The following is a 19030-nucleotide window of genomic DNA, read 5'->3' as shown; positions in this document are numbered from 1 at the left end:
CTCCACAAGGTGAGACAGGCACTGCTCAAGCCATTCACTTAAACAAATGTCATCACTGTAAGCATGATCTACTTGCTTTGACTCAGGTAACTCATTTCTTTCAAGCCCTCCCCCCTCCTTTTTTTTTTTTTTTTTTTTTTTTTTTTTTTAATTTCAGTAGGATTTTGGAAAACACTTAAAAAAAATCTACTTCACAGCTACTTTTTTTTTTTTTTTTTTTTTTTTTGATATGCACTATAGGAAGCATGGAATACATGATTCCTCAGTTTGATTTTTAAAATTGCTCCTACATCTTCCTTCTCCTCCCCCTTTAAAAAAAATAAATAAATAAATCTTAAAAGATATAGAGCAACAGAATTCAAGTATTCCTACATTCAAGTATTCCTAATTTTATTTTGCTATTCTAAATTTCCCAGAGTTCAAGCAGTGTAAAAAATTGCATTAAAAAAAAAAAAAAAAAAACTAAAAAACTAAAAAACAGAAACTGCTCTCACTCAACTATAATTGAAGACCAAAGCAGGGAAAGAAAAAAAAAGTTTAAACATATGAAATTGCTCCAATCTTTTCAATGGCTTTAAACTAGAAGAGGATTTAGATTAGATATAAGGAAGAAATTCTTTACTCTGAGAATGGTGAGGCCCTTGCACAGGCTGCCCAGAGAAGCAGTGGGTGCCCCATCCCCGGAGGTGCTCAAGGCCAGGCTGGATGGGGCTTTGGGCAGCCTGGTCTGGTGGGAGGTGTCCCTGCCCATGGCAGGGGGGTTGGAACTGGGTGATCTTCAAGGTCCCTTCCAACCCAAACCATTCTAGGATTCTATGAATCTTGCACCTGTTCATCAGAAAGTTATGTTTCCTGCACTAGTGGGTCCCCACATTCTCCATTTAGAGCTGGGCAGCTGCTAACTCAGATGCAAGGCAATTTTTTTTTATTTTTTTTTCTGAGCAGAAAGTGGTAAAAACAATTCCTGGAGCTGTGGAGAAAGGAAATTTCTTCACCAGACTGATTCCAAATGCCTTCTGTAAATGCAGCCAGATTCCCTTCACTGTCTGACATGATATCTGGAAAGTAACAGTAAATATTTTTGACAATGCAGAAAATGATGAGTTATTACCATATTTACATTGGCTTCTCCTTGCATTGTAAAAATATAGCCATTTGAGTATCTAAAATGTGTTAGGCACTTGTTTTACAAGCAAAGATTTCCACATTTTGCTTATAGAACAGGGATTTTTTTTAATGATAAAAACTGTCTTAAGGATATCGGAGTATGGAGGTGTACTGGTGACAATGAAAAGGGGATGACAAAGAGTGAATGTGCGAAGGAAAAGAACTGGAGCGATGAATAGCAGAATGAAAAGGAGGAATGGGAACTGAAATTACATTGGAGGGGAATAACAACACCTTCCACAGATGAACGTTTTCATGACCTTTCTTCACCCTCTCCACTAAAAACTATTACCAAAATTAAAAAAACAAAACACACACACACACCAACAACAATACACCACCCCAAATGCACAAATTGTCTGTTGGTTTCTCACTTACCTTCAATAAAGTCAATTGCAAGCAGAGTATAAGAATATCAGAGTTAACCACCATCAGAAATTCTTTCAGCAACAGAACAAAGAACAATGGAGAGCAAAACAGGCACCTCTACCCTTAGAGTACCAGCAACAGGAACTACTTTATTTTGAAAAGTCTCTGGTTCAAAGAGTAACAGTGTGTTAAAAAAAAAAATAATTTACTTTTCAAAAGTCACAGATGCCAGACACACAACTTCCCTTCTTCTCATCCTTCCCATATGGATGAACAATATGCTTTAACATTTGAACTCTTCCCTTAAGATATTATTTATAATCAGTGTTACAAAAAACACAGACCATATACCATACTATATACTGATTTATAATCATTTTGTGCTTACAAACAAGTCCAAATATATAATCAGCAGGTAAGTCACTTACCACTCCTGTTACTCAGACTGAAAAAAAATAAAATCGCCAGAGTATTTGCCTGTAGTTACCACAGGGTGGTATCCATGCTAAGTTTCTCCTATACTGTAATGGAGTTACTATGTTAAATTGCCTCTGACTGATAAGTAGATGCCATTTTAGTTAAGCGAAGAGACAGGAATGTCAACTTTCTTTGGCTATACAGAACTGAGGTTGATGCAATCCTTGTACACCTTCTGGAAACCTAAATACAGTGGGAATGATTTAGGTAATTACTCAATAAGGCCCTACTCTTGGAAGAAATTGGCATGTTCCTTCTTTGTTTTCTCAGTTCAGCAACTGTTAGACTGGTGTCTCCTCTTCTAAAAGCCTGGCAACTCACAGCTTGGCTTTGTAAACAGTGACACAAGCCTTTGTATTTTAAAAGCTGTCTAGGATCACAGTCAAGGTGAGAAAGCAGTGTACATTAGCAGCAAGCGTGTCATGTGCGTTTGTTCTGTGGTAGCATATTCATATTGAGGTGAAGTGCTAGCTCCAAATGCTCCAAGAGTCACAGCCATCAGACTCAGTTGCTTCCATAACTCCACAGCTGGGGAAGATGCAGCAGGACACATAAGTAAACCAAGAAAGAGATGAAATGCAGCTGCTACAGGACATGCCTCCCTTTCAGCACATAGATCCTTCTGATGGTTTAGTTTTCATTTCATGATGTCATATGGGTTTGCATAAAAGGGGTCTTAAAAGAACAAAACTTCAAAACCAGTAAAACAATAGGAAAAAATATACATTTCAGTCAAGAATATTCAGTTCAGAGTTTATTCACTGACATACTCTGGATGCAGATTTCACTCTGGATACTAATTTCTCCCAGCAAGTCAGATGTTCAACCCTACATTTTCTCCCCCACTATGCTCCATTTCACTGTTTGTAGCTATTTTAGCTCTGTGTGATTGAATGATTTGACCCTAAAAATCTTGTCTTAAAAACCATCATGATGACTACTCAACTGATATCAAATGTACAGTAGAGCAATATTTAAGACACTGTAGGCTATTTTCACAAGTAATCTGCAACTTTAAATCCATATTCAAACAAATTTTCCAGTGACATACAACATGCACTTTAAGAACATAACTAAATCCTAGTATTTATTAAAATGGGTTACTTTTTTATTACATTTTTATAGTATCAAAACTAGACCACAGAAAGCATACGTGTTGCCTTCTGTGTTTTTCTCACACGTAGGTGAAATATTTATACATCTTATCAAAATATCAGAACAGCCACCTGCATTCCAGAACACGAGCATGAGCAGAGTGAATATAACTCCTAACAATTTCATTACTAGGACGTCCTCCTACACTTACTGTTGCTTTCACACTGAATAGAGACTTGTAAAGAAAGACACTGTAAGGAGTTGATACCGCTTTTTTGTTTGTTTGTTTTAAGAGGAATCAAGGTATTATTACTGTGTTGTGTTTGTTGTTGTTGTTGTTTTGTTTTTCCTGATGGCTTTTGAAGACATGGGCATAGAAAAATAAAATAAATAAAATAAAAAGTTATCAACACAGATTCAGAGTACAGCAGACAAATAAAAATTCTTCAGTATAGACTAGGAGCAAGTATCTTGCCAGAATGAAAAAAATGCATTAAAAAAAATAATACGAAAGGGCTTGTTCTTCTGAAAAGTACTTCAATAAAATATGTAACAGATTGCACCAAATGGAATTTCAAAGACAACACATGTTCCTCTGAAGTATACTTATGAGACATAATTAAAGAAATCCTTGCCAAGTTGTATTCAGAAAGAAAAATTATGAAGCCTCCCAGGAAGCAGTTACCCACCCAACTTTTTATAGTTTGCATATCTTGGAAGCCATTTACAGACTTCATTCCACCCTTATCAGACACAATATGTTCCAGTGACAATACTCCAAAAATGCCCTGAATCTAAAACCAACTGGTTGGTATAGGTGCCAGAATTATGTATGAACCTGATACCAACACCTGAGTTACCCTAATTAGCATTACATTTCAGATGAACTTAATTTCCAACCTTTTCTTAAGGTGCTCTTTCCATTTGCACTGAAGCACAGATAACCCTAATGCCACCGGTCCCTTAACTGAACCAAGTCCTGCAGAGGTGCCTTTGGTTCTCACTAGGTTTGGCAGAGTGATTTTCAGTACCACAAAAGAAAAGAGCAGGGAAGTAGCATTTTTTAAGACATCATAAAGAAAAGAAACAACAACAAAAAGCACACAAAATTTTTAACTCACCTATTACTGCCATGTCCCACTTGAGACTGGTACACAGCAATAATAGGAAAGAAAGGTTTGGGAGGTTTGGGAAAGCTAGTGACCTGTTACACTCTTGCTCTTAATACTGAAACCTTTGATAGATGGCTGATACATGGCATACATTTCTGAGGCCAGTGCCTTCTAAAACAAAAAACTTACTTTGAAATGCTTATCCCATTACAAAACAGAGCACAATGCCTAGAACAAACAGTGCTCCATCTGTTTTCTTGTGTTCTGTTTTCTTCTTCGTCTGACAAACGATGGAAGAGGTTAAACAATTAATTTGCCCACTCCATCATGAAGAAATTCCCTTTCTTGCCACTCCTGCACCAGGACAGGCACACCAGTTTTAGCCCACTCCATTTAGATAAACCGCTGTGCTTGCCCAGTTCAAAGGGCTCCACACCAGCAGGGTCACTGCACTTAGACTGGGTTATCTCAAGAGAAGAAGCCTTCCAAAACCAGTGTCTAACTCTGCATATTTTCCCAAATAATAGTTTTGTACAAAAGAAGCCTCAGCAGCACATGCCTAAAAGGATTTTTTTAGGAAATCAAAGGGAAGAACAATGCAACCTGGCCTTGGAGTTCATGGACAGAAACCAGCAAATGCTGGAAATCTTCCCTTTGTAATCCATTATGCTTGGCAGCCTCGAGTGTGACACCAAGTGCTGCACATTATCCACACTGAGCCTGTTTCTCAGAACCGACACTAGATAAAAAGACAGCAGAGAGAAGTGATGGGAAGCAGCAACAACATACTGGAAAAGCATTTGAACTTTTGCAGAACTGGTACTTTGCTGAACTAACTGAATTTGAGTCATCATCTGAAATAACAGAAGCTCATACTGCCTCCCCAAGTTGTTCTCTCAACTCTGATTTTACCTTTTTTCTCAGAAAAGAACACATGAGCTCTATTAACACCCCCTGAAGTCTTTATGTCGCCCATCAGTTTGTTCTGAACCACACCTGAGACCTTCAGTTTTATTCTTCAATTTATTAGTAAATCTAAGCCATGTGAAAAATGAAGTGTCCCTCCTCCTTTGTAAATACTGCAAGAGAAAGAAAAAGGTTGTTATCACACATTTCCCCTGTGTTGTATGGCCTCCTGTATACAGCCGCACGCGCACACACACGTTCTCTCCCTGTGACACCTCACAGTATCCCCCTCCCACACAAAGACACAACGCATACAGCTGCTCTCAGAGGACAAAACTTCAAGAGCCTGACTAAAACCTTCCATTCACGTGGGAAAAATTTAGCCAAACCAGGCAAAATCTACAGAATCTGAAATTCAAAAAACACTGCTGTATATTCTCGCACTTGTTGCTAGCATAAGTGTTAAGCTCTCAAGGACACTCTGAACATGTCTACTAGAAAATAAAGTATTTCATTTCTAGGAAAATTAAACCATCTTTTATTTTAGTGAAACACATTTCTAGTATTTGAAAGATGTTCTTGAATTCAGGGCATCCATGCAGAAACCCAGCTTATATATTCATTTCCTTGAGGCTAATTGAACATTTGAGAGAATGAAAACGAATTCTGGGATTTTAAACGTAGTACTAATATCAAGCAAGAGAATTTGGATGTACTTTTAGAGTAAGCACTCAGTTTTCATTACACCGTATTTCCATTACATTTTAAGCTTTCTACAAGCTTATGAAAATCGAATGGCAGCTTTCCAAGAAATACTGTAGTTCTAAATGTTATTAAATTTGAACTATGAATAGGCAATACATTGCAAATTAGACTTATTATTGATTACCAGGACAAAAATGATTACCAGGACAAAATCGCTAGCCTTCTTACAGTTCCCTATATCAATACATAGCCTGGAATTGAAGTTTGAGGTCTATTAGCTTTCTTACTCTTTTGCTTTGAAGCAATGGACACATCACAATCTTCCATTGACAGAAGGCCACACAAGCAAGCAATTTTCCTTCTTTTAACACATTTTGCCTTCTAATTAACTGTGCCACCTCACAAAACTGATCATTCTCCCAAGACATTTAGAAAATCTTCACTGAGGGCCATATAAATATCTACACCAGAGAATTATTTTTTAAAGAACAATAGTAAAAAGGGTTACCTTATCCTTTTATCTTCAACTTTTTTCAGATATTCATCTCTCTTCAATACTCCCAATATCATTTCCCTTTCGTGTTCCAACAAAAACGACAGATTGATGATCTCTAAGTGCTTCGCCATGATTTTCCAATGAGTCCTCTATCCAAGCAATTCTTCCAGTGAATTATTTGCACAAGTCCAAAGACTGTTTTGTGTCCCAGTTACAAGATTCACAGTCAAGGTATTTTGAAAAATGCTTCTTTAAGTTAACCAGGTGTCAAAGCTGTATTGTTCTGCTTTCCAGCTACACAAGAAATAAAGGTTTCCCCTTTGCTTCTTCCTCAAAAAAAGACAGTAATTTTCCTGGTTGCTGAGTGCCCTTGTGTCCTGGATGATGCTTTCTGGCACGCCGCAGGCCTTCAGTCTGTATTCAGAAACAGCTGCAGAATCAACTTCCTGGCATAACTGTAGTTCGGAGCCCCAAAACAGCTGGGCATAATTATTTCAAACTATCTGAAAAGCAAAAGAAACAAATGGAAATCATCTTGACATTACCATTGTGGTCTGATTTAAGGCTTAATCAAATACTAGTTTGAAAACCACCAAAGAAGGAATGCCTACTTGCACTGTCAGGTTGTCTCAGGGAATGCATATATCTCCTATTTGCTATGTTGTTGTTTACTTACTCTAATGGATGATTATCATACTCCCACGAGGGCTCTGTCTAGTGCAATACAATTTACAATTACTTCCCTACTGCAATACACTTAAATGACTGTATTCACCTTGTAATACTTCCATCCTAATAGTAATAAGCATCAGGGGTGGAGGGGATCTATTCATTCTTCTGAAATCACGTTAAGAGAAAAGTAACAATTAAGAAGTGGAGAGACTTCAAAAGGCTGCACTGAAGGTAAGACTCGCCCAACAACATGTATTTATCTGCGCCTCAGCAAGTCACCCATCACGCTCAATTCACAGTCAATTCAGAGAAACAGGAAGGAGTGATTTATTTACACTCTTAAGGAGTGATTTATCCACCTACTGTAGACATTTAGTTTCAGATTACAAGTCCTAGAAGAGCCCACTAAATACAACAAAACTCAAGAACTACTTGTTAATGTGCAGCCACCCTGAAAGTAAGACAAACTTCACTCTGTATGTTTTGTCATATCTGAGCACAAATCAACTTCCGAGTGAAAATAGAAGAGGCACCCTACCCTGCAGTGGAGCATTGAGCTCGACCCTCTTTGGAAAAAGTCACCAGGAAGCTGCTTGAAAAAGCATCTAAAACTTCTGGTCAACTAGTTGGAACATCCAGCCCTCACAGTCTTGTAAGTACACATCAAGTTTCATATTGAAACAATGCATGACCTCCAAGATAAATAATAAAAAATAGTTACGTGAATAGATACTGTACTTTGAAAAGCACATGCCTGTTACGTGTAATATAAACATTAAACACATTTACACTGAAAAAAGTGTATCTACATTATCGTAAGAGCAAATACAACTATATGCAAATATAGGTGCACATGTGCTATGGATAATGCAGGTTTATTTTCTGTTACGAATGCTGGAAGAACCAAAAGAGCTTTTAAGAATATTGTCATTTACAGGAGAGTGCCCAACCACAATGCTCAATGCTGTTACAAAACCTGTTAGCGTTCTTCCTCATTTTCCAGTACATGTTTATTTTAATGGCAGCCCTTGCTTCCTTAGCTTTCAACAGTTTGGAAAGCTTTTGACAAAGATAAATAGCACAGAGAATTGGAGCAACAGAGCTCACATTCTAAAAGGACTATGGGCATCTGACAAAATATCCTTCAGTTTTCATTCATAACGACTGCTAAAGAAGCAAACGTAGTTGCCAGTGGCATTAAATTAAATTCTTGTGTTGTTTTTCAGTAATATACCTCAGAATCTTGGTTTTGATTAACTTTATTCCCCAAGTTAGCTGACTACTTATTAGCAAAGGATACCAGAAGTCAAAATTTAAGTTTAAATGAGATCCTTACAGTATTCTTGCATGGGAATTTCTTTGGATATTTCCTAAAGTCTATTTCAATTAACCTTATTTTTTTTTTCAAATGAATGAAGATGATAATAAATTATACACAAATGGCAATGTATGTATTTTCATCTAGCTTTTCTTTTATTTCTCCCCCAGTACAATATTAACATAAATCTCGGGATTATTTCAGCAATACAGAACCATACTGGTGTCACCTCTATCAGGTAAGAAAATGGGACAGAAAAGTCACAGAACAAGCAGCACTCAGTCAATGCAAGTCTGAAATACAACTCAGGGCTGCCAATGATGGACTAACTGTCATTGAAAAGTGGAAAACAAACATGAACCACAGAGTGCTAACTCTGGCTAGATTGTAATATTAAACATATAAATGTCATGGAATGAACAACACGTGGAAAAATTCTACTTTGTTTCTCTACGCTTATTTTTGAACAGAAAGAAAAAAAAAAAAAAAAAAAAAAAAAAAAGGACCATTATGCTTATCCTTAGAAGCTTGAAAATAGCATTTTTTCAATACCATCCCTAAGGCCAAGTTATTTGTAAGTAAAGGGAGAAATCCAACATGTAACTTATACTTTTCTATAAGGGTAAGGTTTTTTTCGAACTGCCTACCAAAGGGCTGGTGAAAGCAGTACTGCAGTACTTTCATCCCAATCAAGTCTTAACATCACAGTGGGACAGGGAGCATGAGGCTTTGGTACAGAATGGAGACCCAAGCTCAGTAGTCAGAGAAGAAGCTAAGTTGTTTGATGGGTCAGGGTGCTCTGAATTTCTGATTGCAAGCTTGCCTTGCAGCTGTAGAGTAGGTGGCATATAGCATAATTCCAGCAATTTTATTTTTTTGATGGAGAAAAACAAGTTCTATTGGAAAATGGAAAACCAACAGGTTAAGGGTAAGGAATGAGAAATGCAATTAGAAACTGAGTGCAACAAAAGTGTTAAAAATTGCTTCTGATAGCACCATTTCTATCATGATGATACCCTGCAGGTAACTTTTCTTTTTTTTTTCTCCCAGGAAAACAATGCAGCAGTATGACAAGCAGGCTGATAAGAACAGCATAACTTGTAAGATATAGTCTGGTATTGGGAATTCGGGGTTGAGAAAAAACACTCCAGAAGACCCTTCTGACTGCATCTTACCTTGATATCTGGACATATTCTCTTAGCTTTTTTTATTTAACTCTAAAGAAGCTGGAACTCTTAGCAGAATATCTGGAAGCCTCAAAAATTCACTCTGACTAAGCATAATGCCTATCCTTGGATATCCTGGGTGATCTTGCCCTCAAGAGGGGGAGGCAGGTTTTTCCAAAATATGAGGTCCAAAATTACTAAGGTGACATGCCACAACTGTGTATTGGGCTTATGCAGCATGGTTTTGGTAGGGGGTGGGCTGCAAGGGCAGCCTCTGTGAGAAGAGATAAGGACAATAATCGGGAGAGGTAACAGGCAAAACATGGAATGGACATTATCAGAGAATATAATAATGGTGAAGAATTTGTGTTGTAACGTGGTGAAGGGATCATGGGTGGAACGTGTATAAATTGTCCACCTTTGTCAGCGTTATCATGTTATGTTCATTTTGGTGTGGGGAATTTTTTTGTCGTTGTTGTAAGAGAAATTTGTGAAGACTGCATGAAGAATGCCAGTGAATGTACTTTTTAATGATAAATTGTTAAATGTGTTTTTCACAGAGGTGAGGGGTGTATAATACAGTGCTTACACAGCAAGGATATGGCAGCAGGGGGGTTGACGGGTGGCCTCTGTGAGCAGAGCACAGCAGCTGCCCCATGACAGACCAGAGCCAGCTCCAGCCGGCTCCAAAAGGGAAGAGTGGTGTGTTGGAGTTCAGTTAGCCATCAGTGTGAAAACTCCACAAACTTAGAATCCAAAGTTAGTTCATTTGTCACTTGGAGCGTAAGGTCAAGGATGTAGACTTTGGAGCAGAACTAAGTACCAGTTAAGGGCGAGGGAAAGCAGTTGCTGGTAGAAAAGCTGGTAGGATCTGACGTCCACGTGAATGGAGACACTTCAGAGCCACAGATCAACAGGCAGTCACTGCAAACCCCAGCCATGGTAAGGAACAGGAGGGGAAGTGGCTGGAAGTGGCAGTGGTTTGAAGCCATGGAGCACAGAAACACACGGCAAGAGGGCAGTGAAGGAGAGACAGGAATAATGATGGCTATTGCTCACAGCCACAACATAACACTGCAGTTGATCTCCAGAGTACCACTGCCTGCCATGCCAAATGAGATTGGCTTAGAAACACTAGAGCAGACTCAATGGACAGTAGCCTAGTCAACAAAATCCCGGTATCTGGGAATAATAGGTCCTTCAGTCCCATAAGCTAATTTTTTTCCCCACTTCTTAGTTAACATTACAATGGTAAGGACGTCATTAAAAAATGTGTTGAAATTCAAACACTGTCTTCCTTGCTCCGCGGACTGTAACACGAGGTGCCACGCATGGGTACACGCAAAACATCACCTACTTTATAGCAGCAGATTTTGGTTTAGTTCCCATGCCTTCTGTGGATTTGTTTAACAAATACGTATAACAGAATAGAATAGCAATTATGGAAACAACAGAGACACTTTCTCCATAAAAACAGGAAGCTAATAAGTAAATGAGATACTGTTTCTAACACACTAGCACTTAAGACTTCCCTGCTTCAGACAACACATGACTGGAGACCGGGCCTGTGTTTCACATTAAGATTTAACAAAAAATATGGCTCCTCTCCTGCACTGCCTTTTGTTCTCTCTCCAGAATAAATCAGCTGACAAAAGCTGAATATATGAACCAACCTAGGGCTTGAAAGCTTGAAAACAGAACAAACCAGCTAACTTTCAGAAACTGACAATGTCTAAGTAAGTACGTCCTCCTTTTAACAGACCTTTGATGTTTTATTAAGCAGCCCTGTGGATAGTTAGGAACTGTCATTGTTTTCATCCTAAGCCAAATGAAGATTTCACACAGCAGAGCATTTGGTGAACGCTAAATCACAAATTAGAGCACATGGAAAAATGCAAAGCCCCCTAATGGGATGGGGTTAATTTTCATCTACGTCTAATTCTGGCCAGAGCATTGATTTCTTCATTCAGGGTAAGGCAATGACCCGCTGCTGGACTTGCAGTAGAGCTAGTAAAGGTTTAGAGAGGAATGAAGTGCCACAATGGCAAGACTATATATAACCAAGCCTTTTGAGTATGGGTTTGTTTTCCCTTGCCTCATGGAAAGGGGGTAAAGAACCCCTCAAGGGGACTATTTGTGTACTTTTCCTACTTCTGTGATCCCTGTGGGAATGGTATCTCTAGAATAGAGACTCCCTTTCTGAAGCTGCTATTGAGGGAAGATGCATTAGAAACAATACTTGTTAGCACAATGATTGGTTAAGGCTTCTTTAAAAAGAGGAGAAACCCCAGCATTGCTGCATGGAAGAACATGCCATTTCCTCTCGCTAATGGTTAGCACAGCTGCTTGTGACAACTAGAAATGTGGCACCCCTGAAACCGAGTCTGTGAGGGATGCTGATAAAACCAGAGGAAATACAGTGAACCCACTGCAGCCTGCTACACTGCTTGTCACTGCGGGCACGGTGACTGCTACTGTCCCTGCTGCACGTGCCCTGAATGCAGCAGGTCGGCAGCTCCCTGACACCTTCCCTTCCCCATCTCTCCCGTCTCCGCAGGAAGGCGGGGAAGCATCCTGCCCCGGGGAGCGAGGCAGAGCTGGGAGGCAGCGAGACAAAAGGTGAGGACTCATCCTCTTTTCTTCAGTGGTGTTATTATCAAGAGGTTTGCTGCAGGAAATTACTCCTGCCACCAAGCCATTATGTTTACTTAGTCAGAAGCTGGTACGAGGAACCATTTCGTGACTCAGCAACAGGGGCTGCGTTTTCCATGCGTGCTGCAGCAGCAGGGGGACCATGGCATTGCCTCACGATGCTCCACTGAGGCAGCATCACCTGCTGCTGGCTGGTAGGGATTCCTTTGCCAGCACAGAAACGTGGTCTACACTGCAGGTAGTTACTGTCACAGGAGTATCTGGGACAAGCACAAACAGGATTTCCATACTGGCGAAGAAATTCTTATCAACAGCAGCCGAACACAGCACGGTGTGGTGGGCAGTAACTGACCAGATGACAAGTTGAGATGTGTTGTCTCTCATAAAGGTGCCGACCACAAATTGAATCGAAGTTGCCCAAAGCATGATGGCAAAGCTGGAGCAGGCATGACAGCATTGCTGCCTCTTGCACATGCTTCAAGAGGCCACAACTCCAATCCCAGTGCGGGCACGATGTAACACAACGTGCTGGACTCTGATCTGATGTACCCAACTTTGTCAAACAAATGAAAAGGGGCACATTTCATGTGTGCTGCTTAAAACACTCCAGTCCTACGTAGCCTGAGGTCATTCACACACAGGGGTCTGAAATGAAAGACAAAACTAAGACGGCATTACTAGGTAGCCATCAATGCTCGATGTCCAGTCCTCTCTTCTGAGGCCCACAGCTGTATACAAATCTCTGATGGGAGAAGGATGGGAAGGACTGTTACTAACAAGTTTCATAAAATGGCAGAAAGACATAAAAGGCATTTCATATCAAGAACCTTTAGCAAAGGTAAAACTTACCACGTTCAGAGGGTACTGCCCAACTCATCTTTCTTTATGTTTTAACAAAAGCAGACTGCTTCTAGCACACCATATACGGGAGCAAGAAAAACCAGCTACCCTTCTCAACAGTCTGTTTGCACAGCACACACACCCAAGTATGCTAACTAACCAGCAGGTATCGAAACACCAGGAAATCTTTGTTGCACCAAATGAATAAATACGAAATGTAAGGAAAAGCAACTCTTCCTTCTTTGGCAGATGCTAAAGTCAAGTGGCAAGAGAAGAAAACCAAATTTGATCTCTGTTAATGGCACACAAATTAGCCTGAGAGCTTTACTCAATATCATAGTGCAAGTAGTAGGCAAATGGGTTTTTTTTTGTTATTTTTTTGACAATGACCGAACTCCACAGATCTTTAGATATGAGAGTAAGCTGAGAGAAAGGCCAAAACATATGACTTTCTAAGTCTCAGCCTCCTTAACTCATTTTGTCTGTGTTTGATTTCATAGTAATAAAGATTCAAACAAAAACAATAGATTCAGAAGCAGGCTTTTTTTTTTTAGGTCAGGCACCATTCCAGCTTTCTCATAATCTCTTGGCAAAGCTCATATTTAGCTACAAGACTGCCGCTTTTTCTCCAGCCACAGTCAATGCCTTCAAGTTGCATTTAATTTCCAACATGGTTGTAACAAAATCTCAAAATCAACCCCCTAAGTTTTTAATGTCTAAAGCAATAATGTTAATGCTTAATAAGCCTATGAAGCATTCTACCTTATCATGAAAGAAATCAGTAAATTAAAATGCCTAACTTGTACCAGGAGAGAGTGACAAGGAAGGCTCAGCACTGCCAGTGATTCATTCAAACCATCAAACCATGCTCCTAACAAGAGACGTCCCTGTGTTTATTTTTCAGCCCTTAAAAAAAAAAACATCTTCAGGTAACACGGGAAAGCATTTATATCTAAGTAAATGTGCCACATTTTCTGTTTCCTTGGCATAGAACTTGAGGCTCACCATGCTCCCCAAAGGGTCAGGCTACATACTGCATCCAAGAAGTAGCCTGACTGTCCAGTGAAAACTCCCTGAAGGACACACAGCCTGGCCACCCAACAACTTTGTACTATTTTTTGAGTACATTATGACAGGAGAAAGACATGCGCAGAGGATTAGGTGCAGATCTGGCCCACAGGCTGAAAGTACAGCAGTCACTTCTGAATATAAGTCCACACCTCCTAGAGATCTTGCAAAAGGACAAAACTGAGTTTAACCCTTTAGATGAAGTTTCGGGATAAACAAGTCTCTAGCATACTAGGGAGTATGCTTTAGCTAATACACTTACAAGTCGAACACGAGGAGGGGGAACAGGGTGGCAATCTTTTCCTTTTGCTTTGCTCATCCTTCAGTAAATGCATTTCACTATCCTGGCTGAGTGTTCAACCAGAAAAGACAATACCTCCCAGGGTAAGAATAGAAATAAAATTCAGTATGTCAGCTTGCAAAATTAAACAAACAAACATAAAAAAAAAGATACAAACCAAGGAATGAAGGAAGTGGAAATATATTTCTATTGTTAAGCAAAAACATCTGTGCAATATTAAATCACCCACGAAGATATGACTTAAGGCTTGAGTCATCTCAATCTTAACGCTTACTCACAGTTTGTATGAAAGCATACAGTACGGAATTTCACATTTATGTTATTCCTTGGGCCTACACTTTCTGTGATGAAATGGAAGATAAAGCAATGAACTGAAGTCTAGAACAGAACAACTTCATACACAGCTGCAAAGTTTTAATATGTACCTTACATGTGTCTTCTTCCATAACTGGGTAAGTTAGAAATTTAAATTCCATAGATGTGAGTTTTGGTTAACTAAGACAAGTTGAAGAAAGTCCATTAATTGCTTATTTTTAAAAATTTGTAACACCCTTTTCCAAGGCATGACCTTTGGGAGCAAGAAATCTCTTTTTGATATGAAGCTCTCCTAGAAGCAGACAGCAAAAGCAATGCCAGCAAATCTGCTGACCACCAGCATTTCTTACAACACATCCCTCCAGCCATCCAATGAATTTAGAAGTAAAACTAATACATACTGTGGTATGACACGATTGCATTTGATAGCAAGGTACCTGAAAGGCACTGACACCTCTTACAGGCCAGCAGCTGCTGCTCCGTGGTCTAGCCTTGACCTATCTCCATCTGTCCTCCTCCTTCAGTGCCATCTCTGCCGTTCACTGGGACTTGAGGCTGCTCTGGCAGCAACCACCACATGTAACTGCGTGAGATCTCCGGGGTGCTGGTCTGTGCCACAGCATTACTACAGAAGCTTCAACTGATATGAAGTAAAAGATGTATGAAAAAACAATAGGATTGTCTGTCAGAGCACCTTGTTATGTATGAAAATAAAGTATGTTTCTTTTAGCTGTGGCAAGAGATTGACGGAAATATCAACAGATTTGCCTTATTTTTTTTTTTTTCCTCCAGCAGAAAAGCTCCTCAACAGAAAATCCCAGATTCTGCAGAATCTTATGAGGATTCTTCAAAGATCTCAACAGAAGCTTCTTCATATTATAAACTTCAAATGTTTTCACTAATTTGCTGAACTAAGAATACTCAAAGCTGGTGCTTTGACTTTATCAAATAAAACGTTTTATATTGCAGATAAACCCAGGATTATCAATCCGAGGTCTAGTCCATATGATAAAATTCTGCCAATGACATCTCTATAAAGGAAAATGAGGTGATCTCTGGGCTTTGCAGTAGGGCAAGGCTGCACTAAGACTGCTGAGGGGCTGAAGCCAAGCTACGGAGCCAGAGAAGCAGAAAACAGCATTTGGAAGAGAACCCACCAGAGAAGCTGGGGAATCCCCCTCTTGGTTTTGGGGTGATGGAGAAGGGAACCACGGACCTTGCACAGGAGTGCTTTGAAGGAGAAAACGTATGTGGTGTGAGTGTGCAAGGGTGGTTGTTCAGGAGGTAAGAAATCCAGCTGTCCATTATTTCAGCCAGTGTGATGATAAGTGTTCTCCTTTCTGCAACATCCATTAAGCACAGTAACACACAGCCATTATCACGCACAGTGGATAGTACTTGATTTAATAAAGCAACTGGATTCAGGTTTTAATGAAATGAAATAAATTTGTTTTCACGCACAGCAAAGATATTGAACATAACCATAGATTACACAAGTTCTCTCTATAGAGGCATGAAAAGATCTTGAAGAGATTCATCTCTCCTATTGACTCCGAACTAGTCATCCCCGTCTCACTCCACAAGCAAATGAGACAAACAGGCATTTCTGGGGCATGACTCACCTCATCATGAGAAGATTTTAAAAAGGTCAGAGGAGCCCCTGTCTAGTAGCACCCATTTCTCTCCACTGACTGCGAAGGAGATGCAGCATGACTACCTCAAATGCAGGCATACAAAACATGTGAGCAAATGTACTCATTAGCAGTGTAAAACATGACAGAGCTGCTCAAAAGGACGCTTGTCCAGAAACCTTCCAGAGGATACAACAGCTTAATCATAAGGTGGGAAGAGCTTAGACTGTTGCCTTGTTTTTGTTTTGTTTTGTGTTTTTTTTTTTTTTTTTTTTTTTTTTTTTTTTCTCTATATACAACGCCACAAGGCTTTCCTAAGCAGAGAGCAAATAAAACCAGTCATGAAATGTATTGGTGCATTGTCCCACTGCATCCACCTCAAAGTGAGCATGGGTGGGAAGTCTGGACTTGAAAACCCACCAGTTAATCCAATTAACAGCTTCAGTAAAAGGCTACATAGTCTACCTGACAGAAGCTTAGATGATCAGCGTCTTTTTTGTACACTGTGTAAGAAGCCAATAAAAGTGACAGAGTCCTCCAAAAATACTGCTCATCAAATGAACGGAGCATCTGAGATCATTATTTGTTGGACGTTTTCAAGCTCTTTGCCCTCTCAGCTCAGCCAGTGCCTCAGTTGCACCTCTCCGTGCAGCTGAAGCTCCTAGAGCTGAACATACTGCCCGCCTTCAGTCTAGCTTGCACAAAAAAGCAACAGTGGAGATTCAGCAGCACAGTTTTCAATACTGGCCAGCAAGCAGCAGTCAGACACGGAGCTGGAAGAGTAAAGTTCAAAGCAGCTCAATGGATCATTGTGTGCAAAGTGCTCCAAAGTAGAAGGAAGCAGACATAACTGCCAAAGATGACTTTATAGGACATGACCGAAGACACAGATTTCCACTGCAGAAATACTTTGAGACCCGAGGCCTCAATCCCTCATTGCTAAGCCTCTACATTTTTCAAATGTAAAAGCGCACTACACTCTGATACTTCATGCTGACTGCAGGGAAGAACACAGATAAATAAATCATGAGCTGTTTCATATATCCTCCTGGCCATGACCCATCAAGTCAATTCCACAATCTAATACCAGCGGGTGCTGTACAAACAGCAGGAAGGCACAGAACACCTCAAGAAGCTGCTCCTGCTCTGACACAGCACAAAACCCACCCTTACTCAGTTATCTTCACATTCCATATTTTACCATAGCTTACACTCCTCTCCTTCCCAGCAAGCTATGTAGTTCCAGCAGCACTACAAATGAAAAGCTCAGGAACATGAAGGTGGGCTTCCAGAGTTTTTTTTTCCAGTCCTAGAACTACTCTTATAATATTTTGGGAAAACAAACAGACAAACAAACACATGGTGGGCACAGGTGCCATATTACTGGGATGCTAGATTTTAGGATAGATGACAACAGAAATTATTCAGAATGATGGTGCAGAGCTGTGCTCGCAGGATATTAATCATTACTTGACCTTTCCATAGCAGCTTTCTGCCGCCTTTTGGCCAAGCTTTACTTTGGCTCTTTGCATAGTAAATGTTTTGCCTTCTGCCTTGCAATACACGCACCTTATGCCACTTGGTACAATGCTAAAATATATCATTATGTGAAGGTCAAACTACCTCATCGATCCGGGTTTGAAATGGAGAGCATAGTTGATGAACACTTCCAGAAGGAAAAATCTACCAAAGATGTTTCAGAGAGGGATGGGTCATCTCCAAGATGGTCCGGTGGACACAGAGCAGGCAGCTAAGTATGCCAGCATTGAAGGGATCCATGGCCTCACCTGGATGGCATACATTCTCCAAGTCAGTGGGCACAGGCAGGGGACGCCAGCAGTAGCATCTCTTGCTGCTGCTCCTGCCTGTTTCTAAATTACTACCATCAGCTCATCACCACCTGGCCTTTGAAGCCAATTTCCTTATTCACCAATGCAGCTTTGAGAAGTTAAGCATACATCTATGGAAGCCCGGTTAATAATTTATCAGTGTCAGAAGTGTCACTTTTTTTTTTTCCAGCAATCAAATGCTGTATACCTATGTTCCACAGCTGAGCATTTCTCCTTGCAGATGGTGACAGTTCTCTTTACGTATCATGTACAGCATCTACAGTTTGATAGATGTCCTCAGGGAGTATATAGGAGTGATAAGGACAGTTTTTGCTTGGGAATACTGAAAGGTTAATAAGATTTATATATTCAATCACTGCTTCACGCAGAGATTTGGGGTAGGTTTCATTACTTTTCAAACACTTATTAATATATCAGCTTGTTACACACGGCTCAAGCTCTTCAGCCTAGCAGACACCCTCTGAAGGATTAGCACAGACAAGCTTATCTTCAACAAAGTCTGGAAAAAATGCCTCCCTGCATGATAAACCTAGATAGCAGAGCAAGAGAAATACTTCCCCCCCCCATCTTGCCCAGAGAAGTGGTTGAGTCACCATTCCTGGAGGTCTTTAAAAGACCTTTAGATGTAGAGCCTAGTGATATGGTTTAGTGGAGGACTTGTTAGCGTTAGGTCAGAGGTTGGACTGGGTGATCTTGGAGGTCTCTTCCAACCTAGATGATTCTGTGAATCAAGTTATTCCCATTAGATCAAGTGACCCCATCCCACTGGCAGTAAAACAAGACTTACCAGCAGATATTGCCCCACATTTCCACGTGCCGACATTTGGCTACTGAAAACCATTTGGGTCCTCTCAGAGGCTGTAAAGGAAGAACCTGTCAAGACTGAAAGT

At 40.1% G+C, this 19030-nt stretch overlaps 1 protein-coding gene across 3 annotated transcripts in view; it reads right to left on the bottom strand.

Moving 5' to 3' along the window:
• SYTL5 (synaptotagmin like 5) overlaps positions 1–19030 on the bottom strand; it is an 88454-nt gene that overhangs the window by 55009 nt on the left and 14415 nt on the right. For all 3 annotated transcript variants that reach the window (XM_084507178.1, XM_084507180.1, XM_084507179.1), the window contains one exon: positions 6340–6830. In XM_084507178.1, coding sequence (XP_084363304.1) covers positions 6340–6458 — 119 coding nt within the window. In that variant the 5' untranslated portion in view covers positions 6459–6830. The remainder of the gene's footprint in view (positions 1–6339; positions 6831–19030) is intronic.

The sequence above is a fragment of the Aythya ferina genome, assembly GCF_964211825.1.
Source record: "Aythya ferina genome assembly, chromosome: 1".
NCBI classification, from domain to species: Eukaryota; Metazoa; Chordata; class Aves; order Anseriformes; family Anatidae; genus Aythya; species Aythya ferina.
The sequence above is the reverse complement of the archived record's forward strand: the minus strand, read 5'-3'. Positions and strand labels throughout refer to the sequence as shown.